At 42.3% G+C, this 16879-nt stretch overlaps 1 protein-coding gene across 10 annotated transcripts in view; it reads right to left on the bottom strand.

Annotated features, from left to right (window-relative positions):
- Nucleotides 1-16879, bottom strand: part of PRPSAP2 (phosphoribosyl pyrophosphate synthetase associated protein 2) — a 70107-nt gene that overhangs the window by 27016 nt on the left and 26212 nt on the right. For 9 of the 10 annotated variants that reach the window (XM_036451859.2, XM_036451867.2, XM_036451864.2 and 6 more), the window contains 3 exons: nt 10713-10885; nt 7077-7192; nt 2819-2874 (listed from right to left, as the gene is read on the bottom strand). In XM_036451859.2, the coding sequence (XP_036307752.1) occupies nt 2819-2874; nt 7077-7192; nt 10713-10885 (345 nt within the window). The remainder of the gene's footprint in view (nt 1-2818; nt 2875-7076; nt 7193-10712; nt 10886-16879) is intronic. The other variant, XM_036451862.2, reaches the window with a different exon arrangement.

Below are 16879 nucleotides of genomic sequence, written 5' to 3'. Positions count from 1 at the left end.
TCACCCCAACAGTGAATGAACTGAGCCCAGCTTTGGAACGTCAGCTTTCTGTTCAGGAGCTGGGCTAAACAGGAGCAGCACTGGACTTGAATATGAGAGTTCTCTGATCTGCCCATGGCAGCTTTCCAACAGAGAGGGCTATTTTAGGATCTTGCTGGGCCTCTAGTATTGTAACTTTTAAAAAATATGTATATTTTTTAATTGATTTCAGTAAGGAAGGGAGAGGGAGAGACAGACAGAAACATCAGTGATGAGAGAAAATCATTGATCGGCTGCTTCCTGACCCCACCTCCTGGAGATCAAGCCTGCAGACCGGGCTTGTGCTCTAACCAGAAATTGAACTGTGACTCCTGGTTCAGAGGTTGACACTCAACCACTGAACCATACCAGCCGGGTATGTATTTGTAGACATTTTAATTAAACATTGATTAATTTTAAAATAAGCAAAGCATTTGAGTAGACATTTGTCCAAAGATATACTAATGGCCACAAGCACATGAAAAAATGCTAAGCATCATTAATAATTAAGAAATCCAAATCAAAACCACATGAGAGTTCAATTAGTGTGGTTAAGTGGTTTAGAGCTTCAGCCTATGCAGCAAACGGTCACAGGTTTGATTCCCAGTCAAGAGCATGTACACAGGATGCAAGTTCAATCCTCGGCTCCAGTTGAGTCACATTCAGGATGCAGTCAATCAATGTGTCTCTCTCTTTCTACCTTTCTCTCTCTCCCTCCCTCCCTCCTTCCCTCCCTCCCTCCCTCCCTCCCACTATCTCTAAAAATCAATGGAAAAAATATCCCCAGGTGAGGATTACCGTAACCAAAAACATAAAAACAAACAAAAACCATAATAAGCCCTAGCCGGTTTGATTCGGTGATTAGAGAATCACCCTTGGACTGAAGGGCTGGTACCTGGGTTGCAGCTCAATCCTGGGCCTGATCAGGGCATGTGAGAGGCAACCAATCTCTCATATCAGTATTTCTCTCACTCTGTCTCACCCTCTCCCTTCCATTCTCTCTAAAATCAATGACTTTAACAAAAAAAACAACAAAACAAAAAAAATCACAATGAGATGCCATTTCATACCCACTTAGGATGGCTATAAAAAAAAACAAAAAACAAAAAAAACAGAAAATAAGTGTTGGTAATAATGTGGAGAAATTAGAACCCTTGTACATTGCTGGTGAGAATGGAAAAATGGAAAAAAGTTCGGTGGTCCCTCAAAAATGTAAACAGAATTACCATGGCCTACCAATTTCAAACCTAGACATACCAGTACATCCACAAGAAATGAACATGTGTCAATGCAGAAACTTACAAACAACTGTTCACAGCTCCTCAAAACAGCCCAAAGGGGAAACAACCCCATTGCCCATCAATGATGAACAGATCAAGTGCAGCCCATCCATCTAACAGAGTATTATCAGCCATAAAAAGACATGAAAAACCAACACACAGATATCTGGTCCTCGAAAACCAAACACTATGCTAAGTGAAAGAAACCAAACACAAAAGGCTATATAATGTGTGCTTCCATTTCTATGAAATATCCAGAATAAGCAAATCCAGAGACAGAGCAGATTAAGGCTGCCAGGGCTGGGGGGAGGGTGGAGAGTGATTACATGATGAGGACAGGGTGTTGTTGCATAACCTTGTGAATGCACTGGATGCCTGTGAACTACATACTTAGAAATGGTTAATTGTATGTTATGTGACTTTTACATTAATTTTTTGAGTCTGTACATCACAGAAAAATAAATTATTAAATTTTAATTAATTCAGCCTTTGCACAAATGTTTGAAAAAGTTGTGTGGGATGTTTCTATTCCAAAATGAGGCCGCTCACTAAGGCTTTCTCCAGTGGACAATGCGAGGTCTGTGACGCGACTTCCTGGAGGAAGCGTGAGTGCGGGCACGGCCCTGCCGCACGGGGGAGCTCTAAGAACACGGCACGTCATGCCTGTCACATGCAACCTGGCTAGCAGTCTAACGGCATTCTTCAGCTGAGGTGGGGACCACTCTCTGTGACCTCCTGTCTGCCTCAGCATGTGTAAGCTCTCCTCTTCCACACTAACAGCCGCAGGGCCAGCAGGGAGGGCCTGTTTCCCTCGATCCCACAGGACTCAACAATGACCCAGTGAGCAAAGGCATTCAATTGTGGAAAATAAGCTTAGAACAGACTTTTTTAGAGAAAAGATTTTATTCCTTCCTGCAACTGATTTTGTTCTTTCCCAGGAAATATTGGTACATGAGACCCTCTTAGCCCAAATATAACCCTACGTACTGCATTCCTGACTCATCAGCTACTCGGGGCTACACGTGACTCACAGAACTGCCCCATTTGGATGCCTCTGGGTGTTTTCGTTTTGTAAAACGTCACCTTTTAACACATACCAATAGTGACCACTGGGCTGGATACAATTCTGCTAATAAATTACTGAGTTCGAGGCAGCCAACAACTACAGAGCATATTTGCTAGTATTATGAATGCCAGATTGGAAGATCACAACCAGCAGCTGCCGCTCTGGGAGTGAGGGAAGTGCTAGGCTGGGATTCCCCAGACCTGGGCAACTTTGGTAAAAAACAAAAAACAAAAAAAAAAACGACTGGTGGTCACAGACTGGGGTTTAAAAAGAAAGACCAATCGTCAACACTTAATAAATGAAGTCTGCAAAAAATCTGTCAAACTACCAGTCCACGAAATAAAAGTAAGGGCACCAATGAGGTGCTGAGGTGGAAACAGAACACCGGGGATCTGACGGAGGACTGACCGCTGGATGTGGATGGAGGAGTGCTCAGTCGTGAGCTCCCACCTACCTCTTGGCTGAGGCTGGAGACTTGGCTACAATCACTGCATTCCTGTAATCCGGGATCTGTGACAGAGAGGCCAGGGGTTACTGCCATGACTCCATAAGGCTATGCACACCAACACTCAACAATCAATGAAAAGGAACAGTGCAGCCCTAGCCGGTGTTCTCAGTGGTTAGAGCATGGGCTTGAGCATGGAAGGGTCTTGGGTTCGATTCCCAGTCAAGGGCATGGACCTGGGTTGGGGCACATACCAGAGGCAACCAGTCCATGTGTCTCTCCCTCCCTTCCTTCTACTCTCTCTGAAAAAGCAATGGGGGGAAAAAAAAAATTCTCAGGTGAGGATTAACAAACAAAAAAGGAGCAGTGCATCGGACTCAAAAATGTCATTTGGTCACTTGAAAATTTTCCAAGAAGATAAAAGTTAAAAGCATTTTTCTCCTTTGGAAAATGAAGAAATGCCTACCTAGCAAAAAATATTATTTTTCGTGTGTGTGTGTGTGTTTTCTCAGGAAAATATTATTATTAAGAATAAGCCTCACAGACCTCTTTGAAGAAAAAACTCCAGCAAATACTAATAATATGGTATAAAGACATTGTTATAGTCGGTCTCAGGAAGTTGTCACTTCATATCGCCAGGATAATATTCACCCCATCTGAATCCAAGGTACTGTAATCGTTAAGTTCCAAATCAGTGCACCCACACAAATGCCTCTTCACCATATCTCAGTCATTCAGTGAAAAACCAACTTGTTAAAGACAATCAGCCCAGGGCTGTTCTGTGAGGACACTAGAGGCCCGATGCACAAAATTCCCGCAAGTGTAGGCCTTCCTTCCCCTGCTGCCAGCACCGGCTTGGCTTCCCTCTGGCACCCGGGACCGGGCTTTCCTCGCAGCCCCCACAGCATCCGGAAAGTTGTCTGGAAGGACGTGGGTCTAATTAGCATATTATGCTTTTATTATTATAGATTATTATAGATTAAGAACCCTTATGAAAATAACTAAAATATCACTGTGCTCTAGAGTCAATAAAGTTGAACACTTGAAGTGATCTGTGCCAGTGATAATATATTAAAGATATACCTACTGTCAACTTCTGAGAGTTTAGAAGGCAGAATAGTTTTTAAGCTGAGCAGTAGTTTACTTTCCACAACCCAGGCATTTGCCCTGATGGGGACTCAAACCATGATGTCCTGGTTCAGAGGCTGATGCTCAACCACTAAGCCATAGCAACTGGGCTCTTTTTATTTATTTATTTTTATTAGGAAGGGAGGGAGTGGGGGGAGAGGAGAGAAAGAGACATCGGATCGACTGCCTCCCCATGCCGCCCACTGGGGATCAAGCCCACACCCTGGACATGTATTCTAAATGGGAATTGAACCAGCAACCTTTTGGTGCACAGGATGACACTCAGCCAACTGAGTCATACCAACCAGGGCACAGTATTTATTTCTGACTTCATCTTGGCACTATTTTATGTTCTTAAAATTTAATCACTTTATTAAGTTATATAACTTTATTTCAATAAATCACCATTGCTTTTTCTCACAATTATGCCAGTTCAATAAATTTTAATATAAGCACTTAAAATAATCACTAGCACCTTGTACATTTCTTAGCACATGGGAAGCACTAAGTAACAAATACTTAATAAACAAATAACTGATTAATCTGAAGGCTCTACTATAGATATATCCAGCATAACCACATGGATCATATGTTCTTCAGGAACATATGTCAGTGAGGAAGGCAGCAAAAAAGTAATTTATATTTAGGCACGTTTCTTATTTTTGCTAGAAATCTTTCTTAACTAGTTTATGTACTTCCTTGCCTTATTAAACATAAGCAAGTCCAGTTATGAGAGGAAATAACCAAGAAATCAGTGAAAAAAGGACTCATCAGTAAAAGTAGGTCTATTTTCTTCTCAAAAGTTAAAGCAAAAAAGCATATTCATAAAGAGAAAATAAGCTGTTATGAAAAAGAACCAAAGAGAAATCCAGAGGCGGAAGTGATTATGGTCCAAAAAACAACCCAGTCACTGGCTAGCTACAGACACAACTGAATAACAAACCTGGGAGATCAGGCCAGGAATTTTCCTACAAGGAGGGATATAAGAACACAAAACTTAAAGAAAAAAGTTAAACAATATAGAGACTACACATAACAGATCCCAGAGAATAAAAAAAAAAGGGGGAGGGGGTAAAAATATTCAAATTATAAGGGAAAAGATTCCCAAAGAATGAAAGGGATCCACTGAGTATCTAGAAAAATCAGTGGACACACCTGCTGAAATTCCAAAATCATGGCAAGAAAATAAAACACTATTTTATAAGTACATTTTTATCAATTTCAGAGAGGAAGGGAGAGGGAGAGAGAGACAGAAACATCAATGATCAGAGAGAATCACTGATGGGCTACCTCCTGCACGGCCCCTACTAGGGACTGAGCCCACAACCTGGGCATGTGCCCTCACCAGAAATTGAACAATGGTCTCCTTGGCTTATAGGGACTCAAGCACTAAGCCCCACCGGCCAGGAGAAAACACCATTTTAGATGGGGGAAATTCTGTCCCTCCCCCACCCCTGGAAAAGCCTCCCCCCTGATAAGATGCTCAATCACACTAGCTACCAAGGAGTAAAAAATCCAAGTAAGGTAGTGTTGTTTTGTCTATTAACTTAGCACAATGAAGGCCCAGGGAAACAGGTACTATCATAACACTGCTACTGGGAGTATAAATTAATACAGCTTCTTCAGATAATTGCAATTTTTACAATATCTATTAAAATTTCAGAAAATTGTAATTTTTGCAATATCTATTTAAAAAAAAAAATTTAATGTAGATTAGTGGCCCAGTGCACAAATTCATACACATTGAAAGAAAATTAAGAAGAAATATTTTAATATCACTATTTGCCCTTTCTCTATAATAGAAGTGTCAACCAAATTCACAATCAACAACAGATGGAAACACACATGCTTGCAACTGGCACCAGCAAGAGCTTTATATGTATCGAGCATGCACAAGTCAACTTAGCCTTTTACAGAGATAGAGCAAACTAGCTTAATTAGACCTGGTTTCTGATGTAGCTAAACTTTTTCCAGCCCAGTGAAGCACCCCAACTTCTCTTCCAGGTAACTGTCAACAACACAGCAGTAAATATCAACACGAAGCAGATTATTATTGTAGATCACGAAGGGAGAACAAAGGGTAAAATATTTAACTGCAGTAGTATTTGACTATATTCTGCGCAGTGAGAAAACCTGAAATCATTTTTAAGGTCCACCATTTCTTACTTCTTTTAGTCGAGTCAAGTTTCTAAGCTTTCTAAGTATCTTTTTTTCCAGCTAATGAAAATAGGATTCCACCAAGTCTCCTATCTACCTTCTCCAGAACTTCTGTGAGGATCAAATAAGATGAGACACAGGAAAATGCTTCACAGACATTTGGTTACATGTGAACTGTTTCCACCTGGCTATAAAGCAAGTCATGTTTCTGGGCTAAAGAAACTGCAAGGAGGCTAGTCGCTAGGGAGAGGAAGCCAGGCGATGCTATATGACGTCATTACCTAACCAAAGGGAAGAACACTTAGCATATTAGCCTTTTATATAGATAGACTGTGATAACAGCGGCACAGTAAGTCCTTTTCAGTAGTCAAAATGGGTGCACTGTGTCCTGGCCGGGTTAGCTCACTTGCTTGGACGTAGCTCACTTGCTTGGGCATCCTCCTATGCACTGAAAAGTTGCTGGTTTGATTCCTGTCACAGGCCCGGGGCACATGCCCGGTTGCAGGCTTCATCAGTTTTACTCTCACATCAATATTTCTCTCTCTCTGTAAAATCAATAAACTATTCTTAAAAAAATTTTTTTAAAAAGATAAACTGTGACGCAACAATATGGCTGAATCTTAATAAAGTAACATCAAGTGAAAAATTCCCAAGAGATTACAGGGTTTGATTCTTTTTGATAAAATTTAAAAATGTATTTTTTGTGTTTTAAATAATAAATACTGTATATATCTTTATACATGGATGAGATAAAACTATATAAATCACAGCTAGTCCAATCCTAGGAACCTGAAGTCCAAAAAAAAGAAAAAGCAATCTTAAGAAGTTAGCAAAAGAAATATGTTAAAGATTAAGAATTTTAAAACACAATGAGTTACATTTCTCAAGTAAATAGTACTTCCTTTATGGACAACCCAAAGACATGGAAATGTCTTTCAACTTTAAAAAGAATTTTAAAATAAAATAGTTTGAGCTAGCTTACCTCTTCTTGAATATATTGTAATAAGAAGGGAGAAGCTCTTAAATTATCAACAGGAATATTGAAGAAGCCCTGAATTTCCTTTTGGTGTAAATCCATAGTAATAAGATGAGTCAGACCTTTGAAAATAAAGCAGACACAAGCACATAACTAGTTTATGTGAACTGTACTGTATGAAATTAGTACTATATAAAATAAGTTGCACTGTATGAAATAAGTACAATATAAAATAGGATACTATAAGTGATAAATTATGATTAAAAATTGCTCTCATAAAAAAATTCAGCATTTTTATATCAGGTATTTTAGTATGAGATTGGGAGATAAGAGAATAAATAAAAACTGGCCGGTCCCTGGTTTCTGGCACACAGCTCCTAACCCCCTGTGAGTTGCTAAGTGAAAAGAACTAGGAGCCTCAGTTGTTCTAGTGAGGTGACTGTGGGTGGGCCCCTGGATGGCTCCTGGCTGGGGCCCTGGTCACTGGAAAGACCAGCCAGGATCAGAAGTGTGGCATTTTCAGCCACTTCTCCAGAGAGGGGAGAGGAGTTAGAAGTGGAGTTAATGATTATACTATGGGCAAGCTCCATGCAATCCCAATAGCACAGGCAGTGGAAACTTTGCAATGGTGAACAGGTGGAGGTGCTGGGAAGAGTGGCGAACCCACTTAGCACTGAAGCTCCATGCCCTTTAGTCCCACACACCCTGCCCTACACACCTTTGCCATCTGTATGGCCATCTGCATCCTTAATTATGACTTTTTATAACAAACTGGTAAACAGTAAGTAAACTGCTTTCTTAAATTCTCTGAGCTGCTCTAACAAATTAATGGAATCTGAGAAGAAGATGGGGGAACCTCAGATTTATAGTCAATTGGTGTGAAGCACAGATAACACCTAAACTAGCAACTGGCATCTGAAAGGGATGGCCAGTTTTGTGAGACTGAGCCCTTAATCAGTGGGATCAGACAGGATCTCCAGGTAGATATTGTCAGAATTTAGTTAAATTGTGGGGCTCCCAGCTGATGTCATGGAGAATCACTAGGTTTAGGGGAAAATTAGTTAGTGACCAGAAGTGTCGGAAGTGTGAGCAGTAAAGGAGACACGCAGGAGGTAGAGAGCTAGAGAACTGGGCTTTTCTCAGCTTAAGAGGGAAAGACCAGGTGGTTTGTCTTACACAGAGACGCCTGATTTTCACAGGAATTTAAAGTCTTAAAATAGCAAAGATAATAGTAACAAAGAAATGTCTCTGATAAAATTCTACTAGAGCAAATTATATCTCCTTGAAGTTTCTTTAACAGGCATGGCCAAGCTATATTAAGACAAATATTGTCTTAAGATATTAAGGCAAATATGTACAGGCCTGTAACTGAAAAAATTAAGAACCGTCACCATTGGCTCATTAAGAATATTTTGGCCCAGTTCTTGAGTAGGGGCAACTGGGGATTGAGAAAATGAAAGGAAGAGACAGATAGAGATAGAAGGAAAAAGCTGGGCCAGGTGGGACAGCTGTCCTCTGATGGACAGTGACCCAGAGCCAATACAGCACGTTTATTTTACACAGCAAAATACCAGGGAGTTTTACTAAAGCCCAAGACAAAGGAGATGATGTGCATTTTTGTTGCTTCTTTGTAATCGTGACTTCTGGGTGGGCCCAGATAATCGCGTTTGCTTGAGCTGAGTTGACAACATACAAAAGTATAAGAAAAATTCAATTGGAAAAATTTTACAAACCAAAACTTTCCTAAAGAGCAAGAAAGTAAGCCTAATGCCCCCAGGAGGAAGGTCAGAGGCCTAATGCCCCCAGGAGGAAGGTCAGAGCCTAATGCCCCCCAGGAGGAAGGTCAGAGCCTAATGCCCCCCCCAGGAGGAAGGTCAGAGGCCTAATGCCCCCCCAGGAGGAAGGTCAGAGGCCTAATGCCCCCAGGAGGAAGGTCAGAGCCTAATGCCCCCAGGAGGAAGGTCAGAGCCTAATGCCCCCCCAGGAGGAAGGTCAGAGGCCTAATGCCCCCCCAGGAGGAAGGTCAGAGGCCTAATGCCCCCAGGAGGAAGGTCAGAGCCTAATGCCCCCCAGGAGGAAGGTCAGAGGCCTAAAGATTCCCCAGAGGAAGGTCAGAAGGACAGGGACTTCCTGGAAGACCTGATGAGCAGCCTGACCCCTTCAGCTTGCTACCTGTCAGTTTTCAATGAGGTAAGCTCATGAGACTGCAGGCGTTTGGGTTTCATCAAACTTGGTTTTATTTTTGTCTTCTTCGGAATGCCACAGTAGAAAATTTATTCTGTGGTGTCTGGGTTAAAATGATATGAGGACTTTTTATTCTTTCTTCTCTGTGCAAATGTTCTGAGATATGCGCATATACATACATGCACACACATATACACAATAACAACTCCGATGATTACTTAGAAACAAGGGGAGACCCTTAGGATGTTACCTGAAAATGCACAACACAAAGTAATACACATAGTTTACAAAATATACCAACTTGTCCTGGGGAAGGGAAGAGGCTAAAATGAAAGTAGTTGCTGTGTTAAAGAGTTGGTTCAGATGCCTTCCCCCCCCCTTTAAAAATGATCATAACTTGCCATTTCAATATACTCTTAAAATATGTCTATATATATAAAAGCCTAAGCGACCATTTCGACCAGAACAACTGATCGACCAGTCCCTTTGATGCACACTGGCCACCATGGGGCAGATGCTCCATGCAGGAGCTGCCCCCTGGTGGTCAGTGCGCTCCCACAGCCAAACTCCCCCACCCCTCCCCGCAGCTGGCCAATCCCCTGCAGGCCCTACCCCACCCCCCATCGGGACTGGATGAGATGCCTGATCAGGAGGAATGTCAGAAGCCTAATGGTTCCCCAGGAGGAAGATCAGAAGGACAGGGACTTCCTGGAAGACCTGGTGAGCAGCCCGATCCCTTCAGCTTGCTACCTGTCTTCTAGTGTGTGTATTATTTTTTTTTCCCCAGAGAGGAAGGGAGAGGGAGAGAAACATCAATGATGAGAGAGAATCATCAATTGGCTGTCTCCTGCACCCCCACTATTGGGAATCGAGCCAGCAACCTGGGCATGTGCCCTGACTGGGAAATGAGCCTTCACCTTCAGATTCTTGGCCAACACTCAACCACTGAGCCACTGCAGCAGGGCTCAGTATAATTTTTAAACAAAGAATTTAGGAAAAATAACTTGTTCTCATTACCTGTGTGTTTTGGGGACCAAAGAATTCTCTGTACTGTTTTCTCATAAACTGTTTAACTTTAAAAGCTGTACCAGCCTTGGCCAGTGTGGCTAAGTGGCCGTGCATTGTCCCATGCACTAAAAGGTTGCTGGTTCGATCCTCTGTGAGGGCATAGCTTGGGTTGCAGGCTGAGTTCCCGGTAGGGGGCAGTGATCAATGTTTCACTCTCACATCGATATGTGTGTGTGTGTGTTTTCTCTCTCTCTCCTTCCTTCTCTTTCTAACAAAATAAATAAATCAATAAATCATTTTGAAAATTTTTAAAAATAAATGAAATTAAAACTATCATTTTTTAAACTCTGTTTAGCACTCCAATATAGTCTTTAAAATGCTTTACAATTTCTAAGGTAAAAATAAAACTCTCAGGATCCCAATTAATTATCAAATATCTGCCATTCTTACCAGCTTTACACATCATTGAAGCCAGCAATTTAGAAACAATGGAGCCTCTTTTTCTCATCTTGCACTGTTTGCTGTAAGGGAAGTAGGGAATCACACCAATGATGCTTTTGGCACAAGAGGTCTTACACGCATAAACCATGATCAGGAGCTCCATGATGGTGGTGTTCACATCCCTGTAACCCAAAAGACAGAAATCCCAGCAGGGAACGTAAGACAGTGGATAATATCTCCATGTTCCAACAAAGTATTAGCAAGGGAGAGAGAAATAAACCAATAAATTCCTCTCTCCTCCATCAGCTCCCCCACCCCCACCCCACCCCCTCTCAGCCAATGATCCTTTCACTAAGGAAAGAGCTGCCAGGGGCTCACACCACCATGTGCATTTATACCCGAGAAGTCCACCTGCCTTCAGCCATCAGGAAGAGATGAATTCTCCACACCACAGTTACTCTAAAACCAGCTCTCCAAATTACACTATCCCCACTCTCTCTTTTCAATACCAGGAATTCTCTCTTTTGCTTCCATCATCAATTTGTTACTACACTCACAAGCTACCATCAGCCTATCCTGTAAACACTATTATTTCTTCCATTAAAAACAAGAACTCAGGACCACTTTCCCCACTACCGCATTCCTCTGCTCCCCTCTGCATTAGATCTGAAGAGTTGTCAACCTGTCAACACTCACTACTCTCCTTCTCTCCTGAACATACTCTAATCTAGGGGTGTCGAACTCAATCAGAGAAGGGGCCAAAATCTAAAATCCAGCCTAAATCGCGGGCCGAATGGTTTACTGAACAGTCATAAACTGTCATTGTGATGGAAACGCAGCGGAGTGCAGTGATGACAGCGCGGTGCGGGCCACACTGCAAGGCCTGGCGGGACGGATTTGGCCCGCGGGCCTTGTGTTTGACACATGTGCTCTAATCCATCATCAATGACCTCCACATGGCAAAATGACCAAGTCAATGCTCAGTCCTTCTCTCACCTGACCCATCCGTGGCATCACACACAGCTGCTCACCCCTCCCCTGCTATCTGCACTCACTTGGCTACTAGGACTGTCTGTTCTCTTCCTACACTACTTGGTTTCTTTTGCTGAACTTCTGACCCTTAACTTCCGACCCTAATACTCATTCATTTGTCTTCCTTCTATCTCTTATCTCTTGGGCTTTTCATCCAACTTCACAGCTTTATAAATACTGAAGACTCTCGAATGTATACTACTAGACCCAGTCCAAGCTTCTCAGCTACAGTCTAACAAATTCAACTGCTACTTGACCATTCCACTTGAATGTCTGTTAAGACAACTCAAAACTTAACATACCCCAAACTAAACTGCTCTTTGCCCCCAAAGCCTGGTTCATCATAAAATCCTTTGCTTACTCAACTGATGGCAATATTATTCCTCTAGTTTACACAGGACAAAAACCTCAGTGGCATCCTTAATGCGCCCCTATCCAGAAAGCACCCCAGCACTCCACTGCTGCACTGGGCCTTGCCCCTCTCCCTCCTCAGCAGGGACTTCTTGACAGCCCGCTACCACAGTCTCCTCCCCGCCTCACACACACAGTCCCTCTGCAGGCCATTCTCCAGAATCCACCTAGAGATTACAATGAGTCAGATCATGCACCGCTCTGCTCAAGATCCAGAAGGCTTCCATTTTGCCCATGTCCCTATAATGGCTCCCATGGCCCCTTCATGCTGTCTCCTCACGCCCACTTCTCTGCTGTCCACACCTACTCCACGCCCCTCTCAGTCTGGCACACTCCACAACCTGTCAATGCTGATTCCCACTGGGGGCCTTCACCTTCTATGTGCACCCAGTTCTCCTCCCCAGCTAGCCACCTAATGTACTTCCTCATCTTCTTCCAGTTGTTGCCAAATGTCAATTTTTTAAAATATATTTTTATAGATTTCAGAGAGGACGGGGAAGGAAGAGACAGAAATATCAATGATGACTCGTCGCTGCCTCCTCCACACCCACATTGGGGATCAAGCCCACAACCTATGCATGTGCCCGGACTGGGAATCAAAGCATGACCTCCTAGTTCAGTGGTCGGCAAACTGCAGGTGTTCTAACACCACTTCTTCAAAATAGACTTGCCCAGGCCGAAAACTGACTTCTGCGCATGGGCCACGAAGTTTCAATCCCAATGTTCGTGCACGCCTGCACGTGGTATTTTGTGGAAGAGCCACATTCAAGGGGTTTGCCGACCACTGTCCTAGTTCATAGGGCAATGCTCAACCACTGAACCACACTGGCTGGGCAAATGTCAATCTTTAATAAGGCCTACTCCTCAAGCCCTTTCCATACCCTCTCACCACCAAGACTCCCAATTCTGTGCCATGCTATTTTGGTGTTTTTTCCCATAGCACTCAAAGCCTCCTGACAAAATAATCTACTTACTTATTATGTAACTTGCAAGTCTTAGAATATACAGGTGAGACAAAAGTAGGTTTACAGTTGTGAGTACATGAAACAGACTTTATCTACTAATTACTGTATGATTTTCCCGACGAACTGTAAACCTACTTTTGCCTCACCCTGTATGCTCCATGAGAACGAGAATCTTTATCTGTTTTAGTCTTTAATGCATCTCACCTGTAACAGTGACCAGCATCTTCAATAAAGATTTGTTAATGAGTAATGAGTAGAAACATATCCTCTGCTAATATCTAACAACAAGCCTGACATCTCAGTTAAAGTGGACTTTTACAAGAGTGTTCTGCGTGAAAGGGAAAGGGTAGAGAAACCAAGAGTGAGTGGAAAGGTACAACGAGGTTCCCAAACTATGCTCCCAGGAGCATCGTTTTTCTGTGAGCTGGTACAAAGCTTTCCATGACTAAACTTAATGAACCTGTTTGAAAGGTTAACACCCAAAATTTTCTTAACTTAAAAATGTTCTAGTTTACTAAAAAATAAATAAATAAATAATGTTCTAGTTTGTACTAAAATAAAGGATAAGTTGAATCTGACAATACCAAATCTCAATGTTAACTCTCTCACAGGATTTTATCAAGACCCTGATGTCCAGCTCTTTGCAACGTGTGCAAGAGTAAGAAGAGCTGAATTAACACTAGCCGACAGCACAGTTCGGAACAATGCAAAATGAGACAGAAAATGAAGGAGATGGTTTTGGCTAGAGGGCCAAGAAACTGATAAAAGGCAGGAAGAGAATGTCAAAAATAAGTAAAAGAAAATGAAGAGAACCTGAATTTGAGATTATAAGAGTCACCCTTCTGAAGTTCTGAATTCTATTTTTTTCCATTATATATATTTTTATTTTTTAATTTAATAAATCTTTATTGTTCAGATTATTACAATAGTTTTTCCTTTTCCCCCCATAGCTCCCCTCCACCCAATTCCCACCCCACCCTCTGCCCTTACCTCCCCCGCACTGTTCTCATCCATAGGTGTACGATTTTTGTCCAGTCTCTTCCTGCATCCCTCACTTTCCCCAAGAGAACTGTCAGTCCACTCCCTTTCTATACCCCTGATTCTATTATATTCATCTGTTTATTCTGTTCCTCAGATTTTTAATTCACTTGATTTTTGGCTTCACTTGTTGATACGTATTTGTTGTTCATAATTTTTATCTTTATCTTTTTCTTCTTCTTCCTCTTCTTAAAGAATACCTTTCAGCATTTCATATAATACTGGTTTGGTGGTGGTGAACTCCTTTAGCTTTTACTTATCTGTGAAGCTCTTTATCTGACCTTCAACTCTGAATGATATCTTTGCTGAGTAGAATAATCTTGGTTGTACATTCTTGCTGTTCATCACTTTGAATATTTCTTGCCACTCCCTTCTGGACTGCATAGTTTCTATTAAGAAATCAGCTGACAATCGGATGGGTGCTCCCTTATAGGTAATTAACTGTTTTTCTCTTGCTGCTTTTAATATGCTCTCTTTGTCTTTTGCTCTTGGCATTTTAATTATGATGTGTCTTGGCATGGTCCTCTTTGGATTCCTTTTGTTTGGGATTCTGTGTGATTCCTGGACTTATAAGTCTATTTCTTTCACCAGGTGGGGCAAGTTTTTGGTAATTATTTCTTCAAATAGGTTTTCAGTATCTTGCTCTCTCTCTTCTTCTGGCACCCCCATAATTCGGATGTTGGTACGCTTGAAGTTGTCCCAGAGGCTCCTTACACTATCTTCACATTTTTGGATTCTTTTTGCTTTTTGCTTTTCCAGTGGCTTTTTTTGCTTCTTCGTATTTCCTATCTTTGACTTGATTTTTGGGATCCTTTAGTCTGCTGTTAGGTCTCTGTATATTATTTTTTATTTCAGTCAGTGTATGCTTAATTTCTAGTTGGTCCTTTTTCATATCCTCGAGGTTCTAAGTTTCTCAGAGGTTTCTAGAAGATTCTTGAGTAATCTTGTAACTGGGGTTTTGAACTCTATATCCAGTAGTTTGCTTTCCTCCATTTCTGACATTTGTGACCTGTTTTTTTGTCTCCGCATTTTTGGCTGCTTCCCTGTGTTGATAGAGTGGCTTTGTGTGCTAGGTGTTCTATGGGGCCCACTGGCTCAGCCTCCCCTGTTACCTGAGGTGGACACTCTTAGTGCACCCCTTTGTAGGCTGTGTGCACAGTCATTTTAAAATACATTTTAATAAAAAAATATATATATTTTTTTTTTATTGATTTACTATAGAGAGGAAGGGAGAGGGATAGAGAGCTAGAAACATTGTTGAGAGAGAAACATAGATCAGCTGCCTCCTGCACATGCCCACCGGCAATGTGCCTACCACCAAGGTACATGTCCTTGACCAGAATCGAACCAGGGAACTCTCAGTCCGCAGGCCGACACTCCATCCTCTGAGCCAAACCGGTTAGGGCTATGAGCACAGTCTTGTTGTAGTAAAGCCTTGATTGTTGTTGGCATCACTGGAAGGAATTGACCTCCAGGCAAATTGGTTGTGAGGATCAGTGTGTCTATGATAGGAGAACTTCTGTGCTGGAGACACCCTTATGGGACAGGACTTACTTCAGTGGGGCTTTGGTGCTCACTGGGTCTGCCCCCTAAGTGTGTCCCCTATGGATCTGAGGAGTTGTAATTTGGATGACCCCACTCTTACTTCTGTGTACAATGGCTATTCGATATCCAAGGAGGTACAAATTTAGCTCTACCTAAGGCCACCCAGCAGGAGCTACAGAGAGATCTACAGATTTCTCTTCTTTGTTTGGAATTTGAAGGTGCCCAGATGAGGCCCAGCTATGAAGCAATACAAGCTGCTGTGGGGCCCTGGGCCTTCTTTTGGATGTTCTGGGTCTCACCAACCCAGCTGCAGTTTGTTAAGTAATTTTAGATCGCAAAGGGTCATGCCATTCATATGCAAAAGCCTCTGTGTACAGCTGGGATGGGGTTATAAATTGGTGGAGCAAGGTCTCAGGAATCAACTGGGCAGAGCAAACAGCAATGGCCTAAGAGGCCCCCAGGTCTCAATGTCCTGAGGTAACCTCTGAGAAAAAGCTGCCCTTTTGTTCTGGCCCAATGTCAGAAAGTTGTTTCCCCATGTATCAGTTTGGGTCCCCAGAGTCTCACCCAGAACTGGAGTTCAGAGTAGTCAGGAGCTTATCTCCCTCCTGATTGAAAAAGACAACCGCGTCCTCAGTTGCCAGCCTTTTCCTCGAGCACGTGTCTCCGTACCTCTGCACTTTACTTCTGCAGCTCCTCTGAGTCTCACTGTGCTTTTCTCTTCCCTTCTTCTTGTAGAATTCCCAGTCAGCCAGCCTTCCTGTGGTTCTAGATGATGTTGTTTTGTCTTTTAGTTGTAGTTTTGAAGTGGTTGTGTGAGGCAGCAAGTTCAGATGTTTACCTATGCTGCCATCTTGGTTTCTCCCATTTGGATATTTATAATATCATTTGCTTAATATAAATGTATGCTGCTATGAACAAAGCTCCTAAATTTATTGAATTTTGAGTCCCACCTGCAGTTGCCTTGGCAGGGCCAAACCAAATGATTTTATGGCCTTACATGGCCTGACGGCTGGACATCCCCACCCCTGCTCTACTCCAATGCAGCAGCCCCACCGCCCCCATCCTCAGTGTCTCTTTCTGTGGCTTGTTATCCTCGGTCAACCATGGTAGGAAAATACTAAATGGAAAATTCCAGGAATAAACAATTGATGAGTTTTAAATGGTGTGCCATTTTGCGTAGCT

The sequence above is a fragment of the Pipistrellus kuhlii genome, unplaced genomic scaffold, assembly GCF_014108245.1.
Source record: "Pipistrellus kuhlii isolate mPipKuh1 unplaced genomic scaffold, mPipKuh1.p scaffold_m20_p_23, whole genome shotgun sequence".
NCBI classification, from domain to species: Eukaryota; Metazoa; Chordata; class Mammalia; order Chiroptera; family Vespertilionidae; genus Pipistrellus; species Pipistrellus kuhlii.
This window is presented reverse-complemented; position numbering and strand designations above follow the sequence as displayed.